The sequence below is a fragment of the Aquila chrysaetos genome, chromosome 20 (genome assembly GCF_900496995.4).
Source record: "Aquila chrysaetos chrysaetos chromosome 20, bAquChr1.4, whole genome shotgun sequence".
Classification (NCBI taxonomy): domain Eukaryota; kingdom Metazoa; phylum Chordata; class Aves; order Accipitriformes; family Accipitridae; genus Aquila; species Aquila chrysaetos.
In genome coordinates this window covers 775,245-802,564 of record NC_044023.1, presented here as the reverse complement: position 1 = coordinate 802,564, position 27,320 = coordinate 775,245, and the positions used below count along the sequence as shown (strand labels likewise).

Below are 27,320 nucleotides of genomic sequence, written 5' to 3'. Positions count from 1 at the left end.
TATGCTTCAGCAAGGGTGATGCCCGTGGGCAGGTCCCTGCCAGCCACCCACCGGGCAGGCAACAGCCGCTTGCAGCACGGCACCGGTCCTTTCCAAACTGCATCTACTAAGGGCCCCTGATCCAATTACAAAAATGTACGGCTGGTGATTTTGTGCTTTGCCTTGTTATAAATAATAAGGTTACGTTTTCTTCATAGATCTTTTGATTTTTTTCCTTTGGGAGACTCGCGGGTGTTAATGGCATTAATTCCTATTTGCCAACCTTGTCCGTATAAATGAGGATGTTCATTAAATTAATGTTAAGCAATGAGCACTATAATTAGGACACACTTAAAATGCAGCGTGTCTAAATCAAAGACTGTCCAAGATGTTCTCTTTTTTATTAAGATATAATTCGAAGGAGGCTTAGTGTTCAGTTTAAAATGAATGGTACTTTCCAACAACCTCTTCTCACTAAGGCGATGTACAGACCAAGGAAATACACCACAGACTGGCTCTTTCCAGTTGACATTTTTTCATACACTCTGGGGTAGGAAGTCTTTAATTAGCTATTATATTAATACTGAGTTTACTGTGTAATTTTTTGCCACTGATAGCAGTAAAGAAAGAAAGGAAAACAAAGAAACACGAAATAGTGGGCTGCATACAACTAATACAGTTGTGGCTTTGGGAAGCAAAGTGTAATGTCGCAATTTTGATGAGAAGTTGACCAGGTTACAGCACTTGTAGTTTATTTTATTTCTCTAGGAACAGAGGCTCATTGAGGACACATTAGTCACACACGCCACCCTTGAGGAGGTATCAGCTAAGGTAGAGGTAAGTACACCAGAGATGTTATAAATCCAAGCCAAGGGCCAATTCATTTCTAGAGCGTCCTTTGTGTTGTCCCGTGGAGACACCTCAGCCATTGGTGTTTGCCATTTTAGGCCAGACTGTCCACAGTTGCAGACTAGTTGAGTTTTAGTCTTTGAATACAAGAGTCACTCAGTGGGGCTCACTGAGTAATGCAGAAAATCCATGGCAGACGTAAGAAGCAAGTTCAGCTCTCCCAATTCCTACTGCTGAAAGCCAACACTCGCATACGAACAGACCAACTACAAACAAATTTAGGCTGAAAAAACATTTCTAAATAGGGGGAGAGGTGAAAGTGCCAGATGAGACTCTTTTCCCCCTTGTTATTTTATATCAAATCAAAATTCTGTTTCATCTCACTGTCATATAATTTAAAATAATTAAAGGCTTAGAGATTGACCCCAATATTTAGTCACACAATTCCAGCTGACTGCAATGTCTGTCATCTGGGTGACATCAAAGGCAACACCTTGAAGAGGTCACCTTTACCAAAGACAACATGGGGAGAACGGCTTATGCAATTTTTTGCACAGCAACATATTCCCATCTATATCCAAAATTCATCATCTTCCCATGACAACTGGATAATCAGAGCCTGACTGTGCTCTCAGCGACACCAGGCTGCCATGTAGGACCATGCTAGTGGAAATCAAGGGACTCATCCAAATACAGCTGGGATCAAAATTTAGATCTTACTATTTCACAGTTTCTCTCCCAAATCCGTGCCCTAGTTATGAAGTTTGTCCGTGAGTTTCTTTGCTTGACTGTTGCCCTCTCGCCTCGTCTTCTGGCAGCGCCAGCCTGAGTCAAATCCTCCACCCTCTGCCACGTGCAGTACTCGCACTCGGCGCAGGACATCTGCAGAGATAACCTGTTACCGTGCCAAGGATTCACTGCTGAAAACGGGGCTCTGCCAAACGCAGCCTGTTTGGCAGAGAAGCTGCTCGGCCCTGTGTGATTACAGCTGTTCTGATTCTTGTTCTGCCCCTTCTCCTTACTGGATTTCCCAAAAGCAGATGGGAAATAAGCCAAGAGGAAAGGAACCAAAGAGGCGGTGGTAAAAAGCAGGAACAAAACAAAACCCAAGGAAAAAATTGCAAAGCTAGTGCAAACTAAAACCAAAAGGTCAAGAAGTACATGAAACAAATAACACACAAATAACGCTTCTCTCAAAATCATCCTCTTATTCAATTTATTCCTTGTGTAACTCAGCTGAAAGAAGTGGCACCAGTCCACAAAAGAATCTGGCCACACACAGGAATAAAACTTGCTTTTTTTTCCAGGCTACATGGACATAAGGAAATTGCAGGGAGCCTAGAAGTGCTCATCACGACCTGGTAGCTGGGGAAGGTTACAAAGCCCAACACGCTGGCTGGCAGACCGCACCATTACGCAAGCATTCAAAAGCACTGCACTGTATCTGAGCTCTGCAACAAAAGATGTTGATGAGGGCAACGAAGCTCCCCGCTTTAAGGTGTAAACTGATAGCCTGCAGGTGTGAAAAAAGAATTGGTTTGCACACGTTTTTTCTCTGTTGCTTGCTTTCTCTCTCCTGCTCCTTTCACCAGTTGCCTTCTGTTCTTTACATACGATTTTCCATTTCATCTTCAACTGATGTGCCAGGTGCTAGCTAATGACCGCAAAACAGACACCAGCCGAGACAGTTGTCTGACTCAGTGTGACAGCATCTGAGTTCCTCTGCTACAAAATATGAAGGAGATACACCTGAACAGACCATTTTTGGCACTCCGCAGAAGAATTTGAAAGTAAATCAGCATGAGTGGGGCTGCACACCTCCTACCTCCCTTTGCACACACACTCCAGCGATACCCAGGTGCAGTGCAGCGTCCCTTCCCCAAAACTCATCTCTCCATCCTGGTGGCACTCAGCTCTGTAACCAACACAGCATTGCCTCCACGTAGGGACCCATATAGGTCTCTTGACCCAGTAGTCAAGAGAGAGATGCAATAACCTCAGATGCAATAACCTCAATAACAGCAACGTGACAGGAACCAGTAAGGAAAATCTGAACTACCCTTTAAATAAGCAAAAACGGCCTGATCCAAACTCCGTTAGATCAGTAGGAATTTTCCACTAAAGTAAATAGGTCAGTATTACCTGAAGTTTAGATAACAGGCCCATAGATCAGCAACAGAATGAATGCCTAACGTGACGGCTCTTCATAAGTGTTCTCAGATGCAACTTTTCACATCTTTTAAAATTTATGCTAAGCAATACAGAGGAATAGAGCATGAAATCCCCACACATACTTGTACCCCTAATAGTGAAAAAAGGCTGAAATCTCTGCAAATGTATTTGTTCTCTTGGTGAGCTTCTGAGTGTTAAAGACAGAAATAGTAGTGAAATATAATCTTTATTAATCAAACTTGCATTCACAATCACTAAATCAGCTTCCAAAACCATAGCATAAGGATGGGTCTTCCCCACTTAAATTTGTCCCTTCCAGTCCTGATCAAGATCTTACAGAAGAGGCCACCAAGCACTGCGAGACCTAGGATTAAAGCAGTAAGAAACTTGATTCTCATGTGTGTCTCTGCAGCATATTTCAGTTTGTTCAGGTAAAAGAGCTTAATGCTTGCCCAGGAGCATCCCATGGGATGGAAACGCTCTCCCGGCCTGGAATCTCTGAAAGCATCGAAGTGTTTCTGTTTATTTCTGCAGGCACCAGCCATGTCTCCTGTGTCAACACAAATAAATTTTCTTCTCAATAGGCCTAGATTACTTGTTTACACACGTGCTGGCACACACTGTTTGAATCTAGGTTTTGTCAGCTCTGCATATATAAAACCAAACCATTTTTGCCTTTGTCTCCCACACATGGACCAAGTGGTTCTTGTTGGCAGTGGTGATGCACGTACTCTTCCAGCAAACATGGAAAGAGGAGAAGAACACTATGGAAGAGAAAAATGGTCTCATCACAACAAAATGGCCAGGTACTCTGGAGTTCTGCATTAATGTGTGTAAGTCATTTTCATAAAATGACATTAAAATCTTCTATTTCGGTTCTATCTTACAGATGATAAGCACTGTTGAGGAGAGACTTTCTTCTAGTCTCAAACAACACTTAGCACAACATACCTCAACCTCAGGTGAGGACTAGATGCAAGACTGCAAAAAGTAAATACTACACATATTTGTAGGGTCTCATAAAGCTCCATTTCAGTACAGATTCCTGATTTCTGAACTACAATCAGCAGAAACCATGGACCTTTGCAATGCAAGACTTTAAACTGTATCCTGCTTGCACATTGAGTTTGAGCAGAAACAACTCAGCTCCCAAGAATGATAGAGCAGAAAGGAGCACAGGAAGGCACTCCAGAAAATATTTTTGAGAGAGTAAATATGCTTGAGGTAGAGCATTTGGCCCTGGAATCTGAAGAGCATTTCCGTTGTGTATGGAGAAGGAGAGGCTTGGCCTCTTTCAAGGACAGGCCATTTCATGCAGTGGCAGACATTTCAAATGACAGTCAACCCCTTCTGCTTTGTCCTAAGGAAAGCAGCAGCTTCACACTCTTTAATGAAGTATATAGCTTTGGTGGTTGTTACCAGTTTACCGCACGGACTAGCCTGATGTTCATCTTACAGGCATGATGCCTTCAAACCTGTCATCCTCACAGGATACTCCAAATAAAAGGCTCTTGTCAGCAGAATAACTCCTCACACTAAGTTTCTTGATGGCTGAGATCTAAAAAACAAATGGGGTAAATATTGAAGTTTTCCCACTGAAGTCACTGAGAACTTTACATAAGTAAAGCTGAGTACTGGTCCTAGGGCTCAGTCTGGATTCAAACTCTTTGTCATTTGAGTGGCAATAAATCAAAAAGTGGACTTGCATAAAATTGTCCTTACCCTTCTTCCCTCTGGCTTGCAGCTCGCTACCAGGCTACACAGCCAACTCTCCAGATAGCTACAAATCCCCTGTCTCTCTCCACACACACTTCAAAACTTCTACATGAAATTAGGTGCTGGGTTGATCAAAACAAGTCATTATTTATCAGCTGCAAATAATCAAGTGATGAAGTGCGTTCTCTAATAGATCCTAGAGTCAAGTGAACAGTAAACAAAAAAAATAGCAATGTACTCATTTTCACGTACATGTTGGAAACCATAGGCTAAATTCTGCCCAGTGCAGAAGGTGGTAGGAAAGGGAATTGTCTTGAGGAAAAAAATACATCCTTGCTTTAGTGTATGATCAACAAAATTCTATTATATTAGTGTCTCAGCACTTCTTCTTCCTTGCTCAACGTGTCACCTCTGCTATTTACCACTGCTCCATAAAAAGCAGCCCATATGAAAGTTACTGTCAAAATAGTCTTGTATTACAGCCACGTAACAAAAACAGCATAAACTCTTCACAAAGAAGCACTGCGATTTAGCCTTCATTTGTTTTCATTAATAGCACACCTTCTGCGTGAGTACAGGTCAAAACTGCTTTAGAAAAGTGTCTATTATTAGCAAGTGCCTTTTGTTTCTCAGCAAAAACAAACCGGTATTGTTGTATAAATGAAATATTACATATCTTGGAAAAAAGGAAATCAATCAAACAGAAATAAATAAAGTTTCTAGATCACAGCAATCTAAAGTTACTGCACAGTCAAAATCTCTGCCAGCATCATACTGCTAAGTGGCCTACCTAGAACCCCTGCATGCCAGCAACAAATATATTTTCCAAAGCTGAAAGTCAGAACCTGAAAAATCAGCAATATCACACTGTTTGGCTTCTTGAGACCCCACAGACCAAGGTCACAGTCTCAAGGTTTAATGTAACACATCACGCATCCACAATGGACGAGGAGGATGGACACTTCCAGCTATCTAGCCACGACGTATGCAAGACTCCACAGACTTCCACAGCCGACTCCAGTGGAAGACTGATCTGAGTGAGACCTGGAAGTCACCAGCCCACCACGGCAGCAGACAGCATTGGGAACGATGCTTGATTTCACCCTCAGGCTTTCTTCACTGTCCCAAGGATTTGAAGATGAAAAGCATCTCTACCAGGGATGCCACCACACAAGCCACCGAGTAGGCGGGCCACCTTCCTGGGAGAGCCCCGAGGCTGCCCTCAAGGACATGAGGCAGAAGGGACACCAAAAGCTGGGCTAAAAGCAAGAACCAAGGAGTAGGAGCTGGGTTCAGCTGAGCCAGCTGAATTAATTCACTTCCCCTGTAATGCAGCATTGCAACATAAACCAATTTAAGTACCACTTTGTAAAATGTATTCTTTAATTCTTGTCCTCTGTGACTCTAGGAATTAACTTTTAAAAATAAGTACATACACATCAGGAAATAAACCATTATGTAAAAACCTTACAAGTCAACTGCACTCTTGCTATGACCCTGTCATTTTGTTTCTCCTTCCAACAGGAACGTTACTGCAAACAATACTGCAGCTATGCCCTGTCCCCACAGTAAGACCAGCCATGCAATAGCCATGACTTGCTGAAATATCTGTAGCACTGGCCTATTATAAGCTCACACCTGCAATCCAGGGGATCCCTCAGTAATTTTTCATTTTGTAACTTGTCCTCCAAAAGCCATAGTACTCGGAGCAACACTGTTCCCTCTTACTGTGACCATACCAGCACTAAAGCTGACCATGACATGGCTCAGCTGGATGAGAACAACAGGGATATCGCACAGAATGTTGTTGGTGATGCCCATTTCACTGTTCATGCGGTTAGCAGTTACTCCTGCTTTCGGCTGACACGCTGCCAGTGTCTCAGGATAGGCAGGCATTAGATCTTAGCGGGATATGGGCAATCAGGATGGCTGGAAGGTTTCCATTAGTACTCTGCGATGCGTCTCAAAGTAACTTGCTAGCTTTGGTAAACAGCAGGAAAATTTCCAGTTGATCAGCTCTGCCTAGTGATTAAGAGACCAACGTGAATATAAAGGCAAACTCCAGATAGCTGAAAACAAAATTAGAAAAATATACATTAAGACACTTGGCCAGCTGAAACACTGAACCATAGTGCAGTGCTATTTATTTATAAAAACAATGTACCTTATGCAAGCCAAGTATGGTAGAATTATTAACAAGATCATTACTGTGTGTGAAAGCTATTTTACATTCCTGTGTTTCCAGCAGTAAGCAAGAGACTTGTGCTTAAATTGCTCAGTCCCCTCCCTTGTGTGCATCTGCACTGTCAGCCCTCTGATACGACCAGTTGAGAGCAAGTAATTTTGCAGCCTGAGGACCAACAGAACTTAACAGAAAGTTTAGACAAGCAAATCCAATGGCTTGCAGTGAAAAACTTGTGTTCTGCCTCTTCTCTAAACACTTGTTTCCTTTGAAAGACACATGGATCACACCTTCAGCTAATGTAAACTGGTTCAGCTGCACGAAAGTCAGCTGTAGCAATCTGCATCCATTAAAAACCGAGTCCATACCTTCTTCCTTCCCACTTGTTTGATTTCCTATCCCCAATCCCCGCCGTACGCACACAGACCCCTGCAGCATCCTTCCCCCGGCTGCAAAGGGGCCAGCCACGGCTCCTGTGCCTTGGCTTGGCAAGGAGATGCTCTCTCTGCAACGCCCACCGCTGTCTCGCCCAGCCAGTCCACGTGGAGTGCCACAATTGAACCTCTGGCTGCCTACAGAAAGCACCGTTACCAAATCTTAAATACAACTTATTTGTTCCGGATTGCAAGCTGTGGGTGTTCAAGAGGAGGAGGGAGGAAAGGACCTGCCCAGGTGGCTACAGGCATTTGTACGTACTTGCTCCCTGGGCACAGCTAAAAAATGTCCAACAAACCTTTAAGAAAAACTGCCGTGCTTGTCTATGATTTTCAACACCCACATTTTCAGTAGTGGAAAGCTGTGCCTCAGGCTGATCTTTCTCACTCTCGTTTTCTTTTGGGGAATAATTTTCAGTTTCTGTGGATAGTTTAAGAGAAAACCTCCTTGCTGTTTGAATCGAGAATCACAGAAGAAACAGGGCTTTCTCCCACTCAGATAATTTTCCTGTGAACAGGTAACAAAATGGGTTGGATTTCAACCTGGATAGGCACTTACATTTACACTGGTAAAGGTGGGTTTGCAAATAATCAAGCTCTGAAGAGGGGAAATATGTTTGAATCAGATGTTTTTAAGCTTACTGAAATTAAATAAAGTCTTTGCCTTTCTGTACACCAGTTTGAGGGCTCATTTATACAGAGCACCGTATGAGTAATTTTACTGCTGAAGTTACACTGGTATACAATCTTCTAGATTAAACACCTACATGGAGGGTCCACCGAGTCTAAGTTTTAGTACTTCAGTTACTGAGGCTACATAAATACTTTAAAATAAAACAACTGATGACTGTCATAGCTGCTCTGGTCTCTGAAGAAACTATTCAAAAGGCTCAGAAAACACTTCTTCCTTGCCGAGACCAAAGGACTGTTTTCACAAGCATTTGTCCACAAATACAATCCCAGAAAAGGGACCACTTTACTTTGCCAACCGCATTACCAAGCCAGCCACTCTTTAAACAAGCAAACAAATGCTCATTTCTCCAGCTGCCGCCGTGCACTGTAATACGCAGAGAAAACCACTATTTTAGGAAGGCAGAGTTTGCCATATTCCTTCTAACCACCCATCCACGGCATCAAGGATCTGGTCATTCTGGGTATCACATACAAAGTCATACGTACTGCAAGAGCACACTGGAGATGTGCGATATACATATATGACTAAATTACAGATAAATGCAAATGAACACGTTACAAATAAACTGAACAGCAACAAAGCCCCAGGCAACATCATTAACTTTGTACAACAATAACCACTTGTACCAAAATATACATAAATACAATTTTGAGTACTGCACGTGTTTGATTTGCTTTAATTGCGATGTCCATTTATGTAACTTATTTTTAAATCTGAGGTAACTTGTAATTTGCATACGCATTGTTATGCTAAGATCTCACTAAAAATACACATCAACCTTTGGTTGGTTCTCATTTTCATTCACAGTACCACATTTTCTTTTTATATATATATATATTTATAAACAAACAGCAGTCCTAATAGTACACTGACATTACCTTTTCATGCTCTATTTTGCATGGCAAACAATCTGAGCCAACTGTAATGCTCACAGGGGAAGCTCCAACAACGAACCGATGGTATAACAAGGAGAGAAGAAGGAGAGGGAATGAATTTCAGGGAAAAATACCATTTAAGAATGACAAATTATTAACAGAACCCCCCAAACCATTCTTGACTATTTCTGTTGCTGAGTTGTATAACCTGCTCTTGTATCTTCACTTCATTAGCTTTCAGCACTTCAAGTACATTTTTCAAAAGATTAACACCAAATTTCAAATCATCTACTTACAGCTTTATCACGTTTTATTCCTATTTCAAGATGGTAAATTGGCTTTATATGCATACGTGTACATCTGTGCTGCGCTCTGAATGTCTTTCCTGTGCAGTTCTCTGCAACTCTGGCTGACTCACCTCAACAATAATTAACCAGTATGACAATATGTGATCCTTCTGCCCACACAATGATCTGCATTGTCTCATTGCTGAAGATAGCCATCATGGAGATGGTACATCTTTTCCTTTGATACAGCAGATAGCATATATGTCTCAGAATAATGGATAACATACGTGACAGAGGGGAAAAAAGCAAATCTGCAAGTTTAGAAAGAAAAACACAGTAGTAATATTTACACTATCCAGAGGCAGAAACCACATAGGTTTCCTAGGATCAGGCATTCAGACTAATCATTGGGCTGGTATAAAATGAAGTAGTGTCCTTTATGTCCATGGACCCATAACGATTTGCTTCACCTGGTAATTCAACCCTCAATGTACACACTTCACAGGTTAACTGATACTACTGGTCTCCCTCCTGGTCTGCAAAGGGATCAATTTCACTTTTACAAGCTGTATGACATAATAGGTTGATGATAATGGATCAGTCAACGGGGCTTGACCCTGGGGCCCCTTTTCTCCTTCTTGACTTCAGCAGAACCTCTATTTACTGAAACAGATCCCAAGGCACCACAGTTGAGCGGATTCCTTCTGCATACTGCATTGTTTGGGGTTTATCGTTGCTCATCAGCAATTCTAGAGCACATACCTACACACCATATCAACAGACATTGCAGTAAGTTGTTCATTACAGATTTCACAACAGCATCTCATCCAAAGACATCATGCCTTGCAAAAACCAGTAGCCCATTAGGCACTGTAGCAGCGCAAGCTCTCAGGGATTTCATAAGCAATTCCCAGAAAATGAATTCACTATAAATTAACATTACGTTTTACAAAACTGTTCTTTTAAGCCCTATTTTGGGATGAAGTCTTAGAGCCTGACTCAGCGAACACACAGCGTTACTCTCATGACACGGTGGTGAACTGGAGCTTACTCATGTGAGAAACACGGCTTGACTGCAGATGTGACTGCAGTGATGGGGATTTCGATTTCCCAAGGAGGGAAGAGAGGTTCACGGTCATTTTAACCTAGGAAGACATGTGGTGGGATTTACAAAACTGTTTAGCATGCAATGCTCTAACCAAAAGCCAGAAGGAATTGCCAGTCTCATAGCTGTTCGTACGGAAGCAGTGTGATACTGAACACTTGTGAAAGCCACGCATATCTTGTAAAGCTGAAGTTTAAACAAACTTCCAGAGTAACACACAAATAATCTGTAAGGAAACAAGGAAACAGCAGGAAGCAGATAGGGGTTTTCAAGGTTCTGGGCAAGACACCTGACAGACTCAAACCTCCTCTGAACACATGGAAGAAAGAATTCATAAACTCACTAAGTATCAGAAATTGATTTGACCAGGCATTTTAAATGGAACCATGTTCCCAGCTCCTTTTCTGGGAAACATGTGGCATCCTGCCCGGGATGGCAAACACGGCCCCGGGCAGCAGCAGACCTGCCTAGCAGCCAAGACCACCACTCCCAGCACTGGCTGCTACCAGCACTTCCCTACTTAGACCTTTAACATTTCCCTATTTAAAAAAAAAAAACAAACTCCACCAACTTTAATTCAGCCAAAATGGGCAAACAAAATAGTATCTCAATAAAGCTCTAAGCAACTCTTAAAATAGAAACTTCCTATCCCTCATTTCCCAGTTTGCCAATTTACTCCTATGTCTTTTCTTTTTTTTAATCTCTTTGTTTGCTACCTTTTTGACATTGCTGCAAAAGCCTGTCTTGGCCACCCAGAACAGATACAATCTTGTAATACTTTCCGTAGTCTGAGTGGAAAGCAAAAGACAAGCTTCGAAAGTGGCTATTAGGTTGCATTCTTGGGCCATAAGGGTCTTATTCTGGCAGTCAAACTAGATGCATTTAAGACGATGCTTTTATTCTCTCTCCTTATCAAGTTTTTTATGTGGGTTTGTGTCATTTCAAAGCACAAAACATTTAGAAGTTTAAAAAGTAAATCTGAAATCAAATATAAGCAGTAACATTCAAAGTAACCTGTCTAAAACTGATTTCCTTAAGTTTCATATGATGTCATTACTGCTGAATAACAACGGTGACATTAATTTGTTTCCAACAGGAAACACGTGTCGCAGTCTCCTGTAAATTTTAGTCTATTTTCAAATTACTCCAAATGTGTTAGGAACTGCTAACTTCACGTTTTTGCAACTAATTTGGTCCAAACTGACATGGGAACCACGAAATATTTCTTAATAACACATTATTTTGAACTGCAGAGGAGCAGTAACAGGACCTAAAATACACAGCAACATCCAGTGTCATTAGTAACAGAAAGTGCTCTCCAGATTGCACATTGTTATGGGTGTAATGTTATGCTGTCGTAAATTGCTATTTGCTTCAGCTGATTCAGACGTCTGCAAATCGACAAACACTTACTGCACACAATTTATGAAGCAGATTTCCATTTACCAAAGAACTGTAAAGAAATGTAATCACGTTACTTTTTGAGATGTGGATTAAATGTCTCCATAAACACTGTGAATGGCTTTGATTGTTCATACACCTGGAGCCTTAGCACATGGTATTGAGATTCAGCTATGCTTCTGCAAAGTCTTAGATGAAGTATTGTTTTCATTCTGATACATATTCCTAAGCACAATTAACATTATATTTATGTTTAGCATTATGCTTTAAAATTATAATTTTAAAATTATAGTTTAAAAATTATGTCGCACATATCAAGACGGTACATTTACTGGAACTCACATATAAAAAGAGTAGGAAGATGCAAACTGTTACCGACGGCACTTATTTCCAAAGCTACTTAAGTTATTATATGGGAAGTAATAGATTTTCTCTTTTCCTCCAGACAGTTTTTATGCCTTTTTACAAAGATGACATAAAGTGTTAGGATTGTTTCCCTGCTTGTGGCTTATCAACACAAAATTAGAGTTCAGCCTTGCTCTCCTCAAAGGGAAAACCTTACCTGTAAGAGTGAACACTTCCAGTTCACGCAGGCTGGCTTTTCCCTAAGATACTCCATCGTTCCTTAAATGACTGTGACATTTTCTGTGAAACTTCTGTCCCCTTGAAGACCTGGGACAGAGCCTGCTGTTCGCACAGGCATTTTGCCGCGGGCTTTGGTGGGAAGGCAGCAGGCCAGTCCAGCTGAACCTCCCCTGCAGCAAGCCCTGCCAGCCATGGTTTCCCTCTAAAGCAAACAGTTCTGCTTTGAGTGGGATTTTAGAGCTCCAAGAACGCAGAGAAACACAAAATTCAGAAAGAACAAAGAAAAAGCAGCAGCAGCCAGCAGGTTTAGACTGTGACCATCAGCAGTCAGATGGGCTCTGAAAACATAACACAATCCCGCTCGCTGCTAAATTCAGTTTAAGTGCTGTTCCGAAACACCTCCTTGAAGCCTACTTTTCTTCCTAACACCATTCGCCAACTCTCCCACCATGAAAAGGCAGAAAATATTATTCTGAATAGCATTTGTAGCAAGTACTTAGTATCTGTGAAAAACTTCCTTTTAACAAAGCATAAAATGATGACTCTGCTTGTTCTACCTCCTAAAAAAACCCCACCAAGCAAACCAAAAAACCAACCAAACAAAAAAAAATGTCAGCCCCTCCCTGAGGAAAGCCTCCCAGGAAAAGGCATAGGCTTCACGAACTAAAAAGTTCCAAGTCTTGGCTTGTCATTTCTTTAACATAATGGGTAAAAAGCACCTCTGATTACAACTGATATGTTGAATTGATCATTTCCTACTATCCTTTATTTTGGAAGCATAAGGGAACAACTCCAACTAGTGCTTATTCCAGCCTTTGAGTATTTTTCAAATAGTATTGAAGCAATTTAATTTCAGCAATGACTTAATTTCAGCATTTTTAAAATGGAAAAATCAAGCAGTGATATAAATTGTATATGGGACTTAAGTAGTTGGAGAGTCAGCGAGCGGCCTGGTAGTTATCTTGCAGGTGAGTTCTACACACAGTGTAACAGCTTTATTTCTCCCTCCAGGCTGCTTGTTCGGCTACACTACCCCTCCTGCCCTCCGTGAATCACCGGTGCTCACCCGTGGGAAGTGGCTGCTCCGTGCAGTGCCAGTGGTGGACGCTGGCCGCGCAGCGAGAGCATCTCACCCCCGAGGACCACTCCAGGGCACCTCCAGCGAAGCGCATACAGCTACGATGTCCCAGTGCTCGGGCCATCCTTGACTGGTGTGGGCAGCTGATGTGAGTTAAAAGCAGCCCCAGTTTGTAAGTGGGACCAGAGCACACTGCCAGTAACAAACTCAGTGCAGGACTGAGCTTTACACCGTTTCCTCATTGCCGTTCTGCACATTTTAACTCATGGCTTCTCTGGATGTCTACCATAGCCACCCTACGGACACCAATTTCTTACCTACTCCCCACATGATACAGCTTGCAAACATGAAAAGTGAATCTGTACCCAACAAGGACAATGGACTACATTCAGCTTGAAAATCGAAAGAATAAAATCCTGTCACCTGAGAACCAGCTCACATATTTTATCTCAGTTACAACGAGCAGTGAACACGCAGGAGGAAAACACAGCTGATCAAAACCAAAACTTTGAGCTATGTAAGAAGTAAAATCAGGTAACTTTTGCTGAGAAAAAATGAAACCCAAAATAAAATCCAAAAAACCATTACTCGTATTTCTGGTAGCAGCATTCCAGAAACCGCAATGTGTACACAGATTTGTTGATTCAAATAGCACATATAACCAAAGCTAAATATTCTGACACACACTCAGAAAAATCACAGTGGATTGTCACTTAATCTGCTATGCCATATCACTGCCAAGCTTCAAAGGAGCACAGTATGTTCAAGACACACATTCTGCCTTAAAGAAATAATCTGCTTAAGATGCCAAATAACAGAGGAAGACTCCATGCAATTACAAGTTTGCTGGGCTTCTACAAAATAGAAATACTGCAAAGGCCGTTGATACATACTTGCCACAGAGTGTGTCAGTGGCAGGCAGAAGGGGAGCTAAGGGGATGCCTGTAATAGCAAACTCAGATTCAGAGGCAACTCCAGCTGTCAGCCAGCCATCAGGCTGGGAAATCCAGCAAACACAGACCACGGCACTGCTATCAGACCTTCCTGATCCTCTTCTGACTGTGTCTTCCAGAATGACTTTCACTGCCCTTCCTCTTCCAAAGATAAACTATTCATTTTCTTCATTATGTTATGTATTACATTTAAAATATTAATGTATTAATTAATGTGCATGCACGAGAGTTAAATCAAACCCAACCACAGAGAAGTTAACTGATTTGAGAAAAACTTGGGAGGAAAGGAGGAGCAAAGCCAGTAATGAAACCTTGTAGTCCCGTCTCCCTGTCCTCTGCATTAATCTCTGTGTTTAACCAGTAAGTCTGAAAATATAAATGTCAAGTATTTAACACAGAGTTCTGACTATAACAATTTACATAGCAACTTTAAATCCAGGGTATCTTTATGCTCCACAATTCCACAAAATGCACAGAGACAGTTGCAGCAAATCAGCGTAGAGCTGCATCATACCATGCATTTCAACCAGGACACCAGGCACGCTGCAACAACTGTTGAAAATGCTGAGGAGCCCAGGAAAGCAGAAAGAAATGTGTAACTCTTCTCCCAAATAAATTTTTAGGCTATTGCATTGAACAGAACTTATTATTACAAAATCCGGTTGAGTCAAATCACCACAAAGCACTCTTCTAATGACTGCTGTGGCCACACCACCAGCCTCCTGCTCACCGTGGTGGATACCTGCTCAACAGCACAGCTCCTTCTAGCATGACGCTGGGTAATTGCTTCCATACTCACTCCAAAGGCAGCATGTTATTTACTGAATCCTCACTACCAGTTTTATCAACACGGTGGGCCTCTCATCCGAGTACTGCTCAGCTTTCATTACTTCGTCCCCAAGATCTCTGAAGATGATAGCTATAGGTACCGTGGAAGGAATAGGTACATTTCGATGAATACAGTCATGTCATTAGTAATCTCAGATTGCTTGAAGATGTGGGAGTAAAACTGCAGGGGACGATGAATAATACCGCAGGGTGAAATGCAGCTGCGGATGAAAAAACGTTACTATTTCTGATACTGTTTATAAAGCGTAAACTGGAAGACAAAGTCAGTGCAGAAGGCACGGTACGTCAGGACACACACTCTGTGCTGAATGAAGAAAAAAGGTTCTAAAGAAGTTAAATACATTATTTCTCTTAATTCTTTGAAAACCTAGAGAATTGCTTACACAGGACTCTTACAAATTAAGCAAGTATTTCAGAGACATTTCACCTTCACTGTTCCAGCGTGCCTTTTGCAGGGCTCAGGAAGGATTATTCTCCTACAGCACTGTTTAATGCCCTGCTGTATTTTGAAGTTTTATCATCATCAAGTTTTACCCTCTCTCAAACACCAGACCAGACTGACTAGAGAACATGAACCCTTGTAGCAGTAAGTAATTTTCCCCAGCTGCCTCAATATTTTACACCTGAAAAACACAGACAGCTGGGTATGGCTTTAGAGCCACAATACCTACTCAGACTGACTGAGAAATACCAAGTTTTCCTGCAGAACTGATGATGCACTGTTCCCACAGCCGACAACCACTGAGCGCTATTGGGTTGTAGCTCTGCTACAATGACACCATGGTTGTGACTAAATCCAACACGAGCCCACACTGTCAAGTGACTTCACTTCTCTTAAATAGTCATACTTTGACTTATCAGTGCGAGTTCACCCTATTGGAGGGGGGGGTTCTTTCTATGAAGTCAGAGCACAGTCTTCTGCCATTATTCATGAGCTAATTCAAAAGGTAGAAAACCAATTTCAGAACTAAGTTGCTTAAAAAATAACTAGTAAACCCGTATTTGGCTTCTCTGTAAATTTAATGCAGGTATCAAACATTTGCTGGTTACGCCTGATAAGTTACCGCAAATATAGACAAAGCAAAAGGGAAACATTAATGTTGAGTGGAAGATATGGGAAAAAACATTCACTGAAATACGGTCAAAAATTATAAGGTCTCTGTATGAAACTAGAAAATTAAGCTTATTTCTTAGACTGTAGAAGAAATGCTCAACTACTTTCTCAGCAGAACTCAAATGAACAATTATATCATCTCACAATTAAAGAAAATTACTCTTAGCAGAAGGACATCAAAACGTTGATACAAAAATCTGTCTGAGAAAGAGGGCTTTTCAACTCATCTTACAAAATAATAAGATATAACACCTAGAAACTGAAAATAAGCAACCTTATATTGGAAATGCAGGTGATTTTTCCAACAATGAAACAATAAACCATTAGGATGACTCATTACTGGATTTCTTGACTTTTCCTTGAGTAGATGTGCTTCCATTTGGCTGATATGTTTGTTCTGATGCAAAAAAGTTGGTTGATAATCTGTGTAAAAGTTCAGAATACTGTCAAGCACCACTTTGGCATTAAAAACTGTGAATTCATAGGATCTCAGAACAAGCCTGAACATTTTGAGATCTCATCTCCTCCACCATCTAAGCAAGAGTAAGCTCAGCCATTTGAGAACAAAAGTCCCGTGTTTGGCTGTAAGGAAATGGCATCCTCATCTTTTTCAGACCTTCTCCAATGCTCCCTACCATCTTTATGCCCTTCAATAGTAAAGTTTAACTGAGAGGCCTGGTCTCCAGACCAGGAATTAGTCAAGTCTTTAGAATGATTAATCCCTAGTCAGCAACTAAATGTAGAGTAGAACCTTTAGTGTTTCACACACAGGGATGAGCGAGTTGAGACTGCCGAGAGGTTGCCTATGGACTTCTTTTCTAGCTAGGTTATGCACAGTGGGAGAGAAGCCTTAGGTTATTTGGTCATCCTGTGGGTCTCGCTGCTTCTGATGGTACTTCTGTGACTTAGATTTCTGAAGTGACCATGCAAAAAAATATTTAATAGCCCTACAAGTTTTACTGTTCTTTGCTCAATTAGTATTCATTCAGGTATCCAGCAGGATTCCTCACCATGATAGCACTCATTAATTCCACAAGAGATATTTCTGGGATAGGAGGAGTTCATATGCTATACCTACAGCAGTCTGTAAGGAGCTAGATATTCAAATGGTCCTGCTCCCAATTAACTCCAGTCAATAAACTGCACATTTTAGCTAAAAAAATTAAAAGTACACTAGATACACTCTAATTTTACATTCCTTAGCAACTGCTGCAATTGTATTTAAGGGTATTTAGTGATCACGAATGGAGAGAAAGAAAATCACAAATGGATAGCACGGTGATCCATGAGACACCCTCCTTGTTCAGACACAGGCCAAACAGCAACAGAAGTCCAAGCCCTTTCGCTTCCCCCTCCTGCCCAATCCAGAGACTTTGGTGACACGTTCAATAGAAGGGATTAAATATTGCTTATGTTTTGGCTATGGGGATTGTATTCCTGAATAATGATCACTGCCTGTTTCACGTGCTCCCATGTTATTCTGCGTACATCTAAAAACATAATGAAAACCATTTGCAGTCTTTGTTGTACCTGGCATCAGAAGGCAGAGGGCTGCCCAGTGCTAGGCATGTACAATGAGATACTGTTCTGCACCGTAGCAGTAACAATACAGATCCCAGCTGAAAGGGTAAATCACAACCACATGGCTCACATTTAATGAGTGTATTTTTATACACACGAACAATCACAAATGCATACTATAATCATTCGTATTCCATGTGCAAATCCCACAAAAACCAAAGATATCATCTGGTCAACCAAGATCACTCTGCTGTCCACACATAGTGTAGAAATGGTGTCATTATTTTTTTAAAGTAATGAGCATGCATTAACTACGTTTTTCTTAAATCATTATAATTTGGCCGTATCAAATCCAGCTTTTCCAGACCAACGAATGGCACATACGACATAGGAACAGTGTTCCTGCCAATTTTCACATTTCCATCACCTTCCATTGAGATGTTAACAGCAAAAAAGGAGGTTTAACAAAAAAATCACAACTAATGACTCCTAGCAGAAACATCTCACTTCTTTTCTTCACTCGTTACACCCTTTCAGTCTGCCAGATGAAAATTTCAAGGAAAAATGCTCTCCCTGAGAGTAAATGTACTGTATTTTTTGCTAAAAGAGGAAAAAGCAATGAAATCCGTAAGCGAGTCAATAAAAACAAAAAGGCAACTGTTAACTCCAACTGCTCTCACATAGTTCCAAATTATCAGATTAACAATTGCAAATAGGAAATTTAAAAATATTTTTGTTTTACAATTCTGATTTATTTTGTCCTGTCAAAAACTATCGCTTAACTTTCTGCTTGTCTCAACTACTTGCTAAAGCTAATGGATGAAATACTAAAAATTGCTGAATATCCCATTAGAGGCCTACACCAGTTAGCTGTGCAACTTTAAGCACATCGACACAGCAGTGAAACTCTGTGTCCTCACATCTGCTCAGGTTTGTAAGTACATTACTAAGCCATGGCCTCATCTGAAGAAGGAGCGCCCAATGTTTTTTGCATTTTTTGCCTGGGAGGAAGTGCAGAGAGGCACTCCGCAGCGGACTGCTGGCCGGGTATCCTTCACACGCTGTCAGCTCTCCCCGGAGCTCTACCCAAGGGCCAGGAGAGCTCAACAAGCAGGGGTTTGCCCCCTCCGAGACCGGGAGAAAACCGTCTCCCGGTGCCCCGGACGCACCCCAGGCTGGGATCCCAGCTCTGGAGAGCACCAAGCACTGGAGCAAAGCAGATGTTGCAGTCTGATCACACCACGCTACCAGAGACCACGGTCATGGAGTGACCACAACACTGTCCCTCGGAGAATGTTCTTCAGAAGGGGTTGAGCAACTCAGTCATGACAGGGAGTGGGGGACAAACCCCTCGGGAAGGAGTCCACCTGAGAGACTTTGTGAAATTTGCTAGGAACCTTGTTATTGCCAATATATTCTACATGGAAGGTATTTAGATGTTACAAACAGCTAGGTAACATCCTAAAATAGATGGTGTATAATGCCCTAAAATAGATTGTGCACAGGCTTATTGTTTTCAGATAAAAATCTAGGAAGGAATTACCATTCATATCACTCAGCAAGTGTAAGATTTTCTAATATACACCCACATTACGGTGTCCTCAGCCACAGATAAGATGCATAAAATGGTTACTATGAAAAATCCAGCTGATTTCAAGGAGTTAGCCCACCTGTATCACAAAAAAGCCTCTAGCACTGCTACAGTGCACCTCTATATGATACTCTCCATGTCACAAATCACATTTTAATAAAATGTTTTGAGGAACTGTAAAGTATTTTAGATATACAAACTTCTGACAAACAGGAAAAGACGTCATTACAATGAGAAAGTTACTGCCCTTTAGCTGATGGAGTTTTGCTCATCGGAACACTACGGCACTAAGAGTGTAACACTAGTAGTGGGATTTTGTATTTGCTGTGACCTAGCACTCGAATGTATTTTTGAAGTGTAATAAAATTTTGCTAATGAAGCTGTGAGCAAAAAGATCATTTGCTTTTGACAGTGAAAGGATGTTCTGTTCACACCGGACAAAAGGCTGGTGGCCTCAGCAGACCGCTCACGCACAGAGCACGACTCAGTGCAGCCTCTGCACATGCCCACACTGCAATCCAAAAGTGTGACCCAAATTCATGACGGCAGACCAAAGCTGACTTTAAACTCATGGCGGTTGCACAGCTCCAGGCACCAAGTATTTACTGAGAGTCCTTGTGCAATTGTACAAATTGTCCCTCAGCTGAAGCCCATGCTTGCATTATTACAGGCTGCCATATAGGAGATGGCTATCCAGGCCAGAAAAGCACCCTTCATTTTTGGTGTAGATATATGACACTACTACTATAAAATGTATATCAATCAGAAAGAAGAAAACATATTAAGGTAATATTAAAGATGATGGGTTTTAGAAAGCCTTATAGTGATTCTTGAATACTTTTTCTCTTCACCAGTTTCTCCCCATACGTAGTTATGCTGTGTTGATCATTTTTTTCAAGACATTTTTATCCATTTCCCTCATTATAGAACTATTCAGCAGCAAGGAAAAAGTACTGGGTAACCATGTCCCACTTTGCTTGCAGAACTGATTTTTTTTGTTCTGACATTGCTTTAACTGTTCTGATTAAAAGCCAGTACCTGGTAAGGCTGCAGTCCTGCTACTACTGAACTTAACAGGTACCTGGGTGCTTGCAGGACTGCTCACAAAACACAGTCGAGCTAAAGGTTCGGGTTGCTGAAGAGCACTCGTTAATTCACACTCTCTTTCAAATTTTTCTTTTTTTAATTAAACATGAATTGTGCTTAATATGCATAGCATTTTATCCTTTCAGAGGTAAAATCTGGGTAAAACCTTCTGAAATTAAAAGAATCTTTATATACAACACCCTTCTGTGATCTATACTTACTCGCAGGTACCGGTGTACCAGAAAACGTACTTGCAGGCCAGCTCTTCCCACGTTACTGTCCACACTTAGTGTTGCTTAGACTTTGATTTTCTAAAGCATACTTTAATTGGAGAATAATGCCGTCATTTCTGAGGTGACACATCAAAACCTCGATGTTCAGGCCAGCTAAGCACTCATGATACCTACATTCCTATTTGGATAAACTGGAGTAATCAGTTCTTTTCATAACTAGACTTGATGTCTCTCTCCTAACGAGCAAGTTTAAATACAAGACACCCAGGCACTGTAAACCTAGAGGTGTCTAATAGTGATGCTCAGTCCTACAGCAAAGGACTGATCAAAAGGGAAACACCCGTTCTGCTTTAAAGCCAGCTTTGAAGACCTAGATGTTGCATGGGCATTCACAGAAAACCCGGCCTAAGGCAGGCAGTGGTCCAGAAGGCTCAGAAATGGGGAAGCTGAAGCACCTTTCCATGTCTAAACACAGAGCCTATCCTATTGTTTAGCAATAGAGTGCTGTGCCAAGTGCTTTTCCTGGGGATGTCAGCATTACAATACCACCATGGAAAAGTTAAGGGTGAACCCCAATTTCCATGCAAACTTCTTTTTTTGAGTAAGAATTCAACCTTTTTAATTTACACCAAATACAGGTTTTCAACCCTCTAGCATGTATTCTCTGCAAGATAAAACTTCAGATAAAACTTGTATTTGGAAATCTGCTACAGAAATTGAGACTTACTTTTAACAAATACTTGCAAAGTATTCTTGCAGCTGTGATTGATACTGCAACGGCCCAAGAGACTCTCTGAGGTCAACTGAAAGTTTTAATGGCATACTAAAACTATGACATATTTTCCATTCCGAATCTCAGGCTCTTTCTCAGAGCACAAATGGATGTGAAATGGTAAGACAAGAAGTTTATTTAGCCATGCCAAAGGACCAAGAACACAACGCTGACTGGCAACAGGCAAAACCAACTCGCTTTACCGTCTGGCCAGACTCCCGATGCTCTGGAAGTTGGCGTCAATCATCGCTGTGTGACCACACATTAGTACGAGGCAACAAAATCAGCATCGGTACTGGGACAAGTGTGCCACGTGTTTCTACCTCTATGCAGCCTTGGACATTTAAAAAGAATTTTAAAAAAGATATTAAATGGATTTGAAATGAAAAAAGCTTCTTAAGTTCTCTGAACAGCTTTCAGCTTACAGAATAAATAATGCTATGTTACTGAAAGGAAGATGAAAATGACGGCAATTTCAATATGAAGACAAGAAAGGTCTAAACAGTTTTATCTTAAGTTCAAATCTTCTTCTTCACATTCCATACTGACAACTCATATTTTTTTAAAAAAGTAGGTGTTTTGGGTTGTTTGGGTTGTTTTCCTTCTAAGGCAAACAATACCCACTAAAGTGTCCATGTGGACACTTTATCCAGAATAATTAGCATGCTTTGTGGGCTCTGTAAAATCATTTCTAAACAACCTGGTTTTCTTTTTTTTTTTTTTTCTGGAATAGAGCATAAGGGAAAGCATTCTGGTATAGGTATTAGCATGGCTTATTCACAATAGCTGCTCTGGTCAATCTCCCAGCATAACTGAGGCTGTAATGTTGACGAACTCTTCAGGAAAACTTGAAATAATCTTAAATATTTAGTTACTGGAAAAACTTACATACCTTGTTCCTATCTGAACTCCACACACCAAAGGAAATCATTCTGTGCACAGTACAATTAACCTTAGTAACTCCCTCTGCTGTGATAATACTAAGGCAAACCGCACTGTATTTTGAGGATTACCCTCATCTTAAAATTTTACCCAAATTTCCAAAGTTGGCCACAGCTAGTGATAAGCTTATGTAAAAGAGAGGAACTAGACACTGCCATGCTAAACTAGACCTATTTTTAAAAGGGACAATGCTGAACGCTCCAGTAGGAGAATAAAATCTCCCCACACACAGGGTTTTTAGTTTTGCAATGTAACAGACAGGTGCTTTCCTTAACCCGGCTGGAGTTCATTCTGTGCATTGAGGCACCTTGATTAACACCCATCATAATTTTATGCTGCTATGGTAACTGCGTGAACTACTTTTAGATAACTAAACTTCTTGTAATTTTACTAAGTTATTTACTTCAGCTACACCTGGGGCAATAAGTTTCAAAGTTTAAATATACATGGGGTAGAAAAATAAATACAAAAATACTTGTTATTTTATTTAGCAAGTGATTGTATGATCCTGTCCTACAACACCAGGTGCACCTTATAAAAACTGGTAACAAAATATCCACTGCAGAGGAAATAAATAATTTACCTTCCTTCACCTACAGCTGTAATAAATAACCCAGTACAGATTTCTAGTTGAACAAACTCGTACAAAGGACTTGCCTTGCCTTGAATATTAGGTTCTGTAATGCTCCCATAATAGATGAGATACTTAGAGACCTGTCGTTAAATATGACTTCTTCCAGCCCTCAGCGGTTTACATTCACAGCTTGCCAGCAAACCTACCCTTGCTGCTTTCAGCTGCAGCAGAGGTGCTTAGGAACAGAGGGTGTCCCTGAAGCAGGCAGCTCCTAAACCACACACAGCTTCATAGATCATGACCAGCATCATCACCTAGAAGCAGAGGAGAAGGCAGTGCTCTTCACGCAGCACAGGTGTAACACGCTTTGGCCAAAACGCTCCACCGAGCCGGTGAACCATTTTGTCCCGCATCATCTAATGCAAGCTTGCACGGTACACGGCACAGAAAACATCTCCTTCAGCCTGCAGCACTGCCTGCACAAAGCCATTTGTCTGGCCAGGCCTGCAGATGAGGTAGCAGAGGGACTACCTGGGCACCTGCTGATTCTCTCAGCTTCTCCATCCATCAGCACACGACGCAACTCCCTCCTCCTCCTCTCCTGGCTTTCTCCGAGTCCAAAGAGCTGTCTCCCATACCAACAGGCTTTACAGCAGGGGGGTACCTACAAGCCCCGCTATCGCTCCTGCCTGCAGTCCTGCTGCTGGGGAACATGCGGAACAACGCCAGAACTCCTCATCAGGAAGGGACCCAAGGTGTGAGGACATGACACAGACGTACTACGACAGAACGATGGAGGAGCCGGGAAAGCACGGAGCACTGAGGTTCGCTTTTTACAGCAAAGGACTAGAAGCAGCTGAGGTGCGTGGGATTTCATTAGACCAAACAGCCACATCAAAGAATGTACGGTCTTCACAAAAAGAGAAGTCAAACAACCCCACTGTCTGCTTTAGTGTTATTTTCCTTTTGCCTATAAGATAATCTCCATCCTCTCCAGACAGAGCTTGAAGCTGCTTGTCTTTTGCTGCTCAGGCAAACGGAAAGCGGAGAAATGACTGAAACTCAGTCTAACAAGAAGTCACAAACAGCGTTCTGTGAACATACTGGTGGCTCCATTGCCCAACATACTTCCTAAACAGCGTCCAAGGGTCTCCGATGATGGGTAGCATATGGAGTCGTAACAGAGGGGCTCAGAAAGCTTTCAGAAAGAAAGGAACAGAGCTCACGATGACAAGTTCTTTACACTTTCTTCCTATAGACCAGCAACATCACACAGGCAAGACTACCAAAGGCTACCAACCCACAAAATCAACGCGGATGGCTAATCTTTGTCGATCAGAAGAAACCTATCAGGCATATGTATCAGTTCAGCCATACGGTCTAAGGCAGCAACTTCACCATGTGCAGGCGTAAGACCGCAATGATGACAGGCGCCCAGGCAAGAGCAGCGAGCACCCCGAGGTGCCGCCTTCCCCCCCGTGCAAGGGCTCAGATCCAGCAGTGAGGGACCACCTGGACGTTTCTCAGGATTAAGTAATGATTTCTACGGAAAGATCTAACACAGCTTCACAAGAGAAATCCTCCCTGAAAAAGATAATAAAAATGACCAGTGACATCCAAAAGCCCTGGAGAACCCTGAATCCATCCCTCTGGCACTTGTAGCGGGAAGTGACACTGAGCAGTGATTTCCAAACGGTAGCCAACGGCACGTCAGCAAACTGCCGAGTACTCAGCAGTGGTCTGGAGAGCACTCGTCCGACATGTGGAGATGGCTCCATCTCCCCGTTTCCAATTTCTAAACTGCATTAAGTAAGTTTAACATACATTTGATATTTTTGTAATACAAATTTACCGTCGGAACTGCCGAAGCCGCCGCAGAGATGCTACCTGACCCCCGATGCGAGGGAGACTATGACTGCTATGTGAATAAAACCATGAAAAACATTTCTTTAAGCATTTGGAAACTACCGTCAGAAAGGAAGCATGAAAACACCTTATCTGCTTCTACAAAAGCAAAACAAAAATGACACTTTTTTTTTTTTTCCAAAATGCACACTGTATGTCATGTTAAAAAGAGACCTAAGTATGATTAAATGACTAAAACACTGGAGAAGCCTCCTTGATGGTATGCAGCTTTGCACACTTGCTTATTTTTGGTTGCAGTATGGTTTCTGTATAAACATTAATACTACAAGTGCTTTGAGTGTCTAGGAGAGAGACAGGACAATTTTATACAACGAATCCTGACTTTTATTTTTCTTTGTTGAATATTTATTTGTTCACGTAATACCAAGAAAAGCAAAGAGGGACATACATAAGCTGTTTTCTACTACATCACCCAACGAACTTCTCCAATACAATTATCTTCGGTTTTGACACGGTGACAAGTCTCCTCCTCTTCAGTTTTCTTTACTTTAAAATCCATCTCTGGATGCTACTGTGAGCTAAGCAAAAAGGGTACAACGCCCCTGCAACAGAGCTACTATTCGATTTTGTCCCTTTATACCACAAAAGGAAATACCTTTCTTTGTGCATGCACGAGATGTTGCCCTGAGCTGCCCGCGAAATGATCATTTTCTTCATCAGTTACAACTAATCTCTTTTCATCGGTTTTAATCAAAACTCACCACTGTATGTAGGCAGCTTAACTCCTTTTGCTGTTTATCTTTTCACTCTATTACCACTTTGCATGAAAATCTTAATTTTTTCATGTTCTTAAGTTTTCCGAGTTTCAAGCACAAAACACTTGCAGCTTCCCTCCAGCCTCTAGATCAGCCTCACCTTGTCATCTGTACCTAAATCTTAATCAGCACGGTCCAGTGCACACCCTTTAAGCCTCACGTCCAGAACCACACGTGTAGAGCACCCTACCGTCGACGCTGACACTGGAACTATTTATTTCAGTATTTTGCTTCATGTTTCTACACAGCTTTTTAAATAAATGGCGGAACATCATCCCTTAATGCCACGGCGAAGTTTCTGTAACAGTTTTCTGTGCGCACGTGTGGTTTTGGGGAAGATCTGCAGTTGACCCAGGGCCTACTCGGGCATCTGTAAACTGCAACTGCAGCAGGCAGTGCCTCTTGCCTTAGCCTCCTCCATCAACTATTTTGAGGCAATGATTGGAGCTGGTTAAGATGAAAGAGTTACAGTTTAACCTTACCGAATGCCCGTCACAAAAAGCGCTCATCCAGGTGGTTTACCAGATTTTAATTTCACTTTTTACACTTTTACCGCTCATGGAGAATTGCTGCAAAGCCAGGAGTGCTCCATCCTCCTCCTCCGTAACACCCGCCGCAAGGAAAACCTGCCCGCACCGCGGCTGCTGCCCTCCTCTTCCCCGTTCCCCTCCGCCACGGGGACCCTCCGGTACCGCCCGTCCCACAGTCCCGGCCAGGCGAGGGTCTCGCAGGTGCGGCACGCGTCTGGTCGCTTATTCCGTGAACCTCCTGGGGCTGACAGCCCCCCAGAGACCCCCGCTCCTCCATCCTCTCCCCATTCTCGGCTTGAGGGCAGCCCCCGCCGAACCGCTCGGGACGCGGCGCCTTCCCCTTCGCCCCCGCCGCGGCCGCCCGGGACCCGGCCGCCTGCCCGCAGGACGGTGCCGAAGCCGCTTCCCGGGCGCTTCGGTGAATTTGAACGTTCTCGGCTTTCCCGTCACCAACTTCCCCGTTCCTCACAGAGGAAGAAAATAACAATACGCGCTCCTGAAGTTGCGCCCGGGCGCCCTAACTCCAGCGCGGCCACCCGCCCATTGTCTGCCGCACCGCCACTCCGTGAGGACGGCTCGGGGAGAAACGAACCGAAACGAAGAGTCCTCCGCCCCGGCCCGCCCCGCTCTGGCTCCGGCTCCGGCTCCGGCTCCCCCTCCCCCGCCGCCGCTTCCCCCCGCCCGGCGGCCGCCGCCGCTACGGCAGGCCCCGGCCTCAGGCGCTTCGGCGGCGGCGGCAGGGCCGGCCCGGGGCGGTGGTGGTCGTCGGGGCAGCCCCCCCCCCCCCCCCCCGCCGCGGGGCGGGGGTGCCCCCGCACCGGGCTCAGGGGCGGGCTCTGGGAGAGCGGGGTCTTCCCCGCCCGGCCCTCCCCGCCTCAGGGCAAGGCGGGCTCCCTCCCCGCCCGGCTCCCGCCGCGGAGGGGCTTCCCCTCGCCCGCCGCCCCTCCGCCAGGGCCGGGCGCGGAGCTCGGGCCCCGCCGCGCTCCCCTCGGCCCTCGGCCCGCCCCGCCAAGGGTTAAACCGCAGGGCTGTTGCGCGGCGACGGTAGCCCTGTCAGCCGGGAAACACCCCGGCTGCCCCCCCCCCCCCCCCCCCGGCTCCCGCCGCCCCGGGGAGC

General features: G+C 43.0%; 1 protein-coding gene across 3 annotated transcripts in view; it reads right to left on the bottom strand.

Moving 5' to 3' along the window:
- The window catches only part of PHF2 (PHD finger protein 2), an 86,405-nt gene that overhangs the window by 58,147 nt on the left and 938 nt on the right, over positions 1-27,320 (bottom strand). Inside the window, exon 1 of one of the 3 annotated variants that reach the window (XM_030043473.2) lies at positions 8,905-8,927. The exons of the other annotated variants lie outside the window; for them this stretch is intronic. Coding sequence (XP_029899333.1) covers positions 8,905-8,912 — 8 coding nt within the window. The 5' untranslated portion in view covers positions 8,913-8,927. Of the gene's footprint in view, positions 1-8,904; positions 8,928-27,320 lie in introns of those variants that run through there. 3 annotated transcript variants of the gene reach the window in all.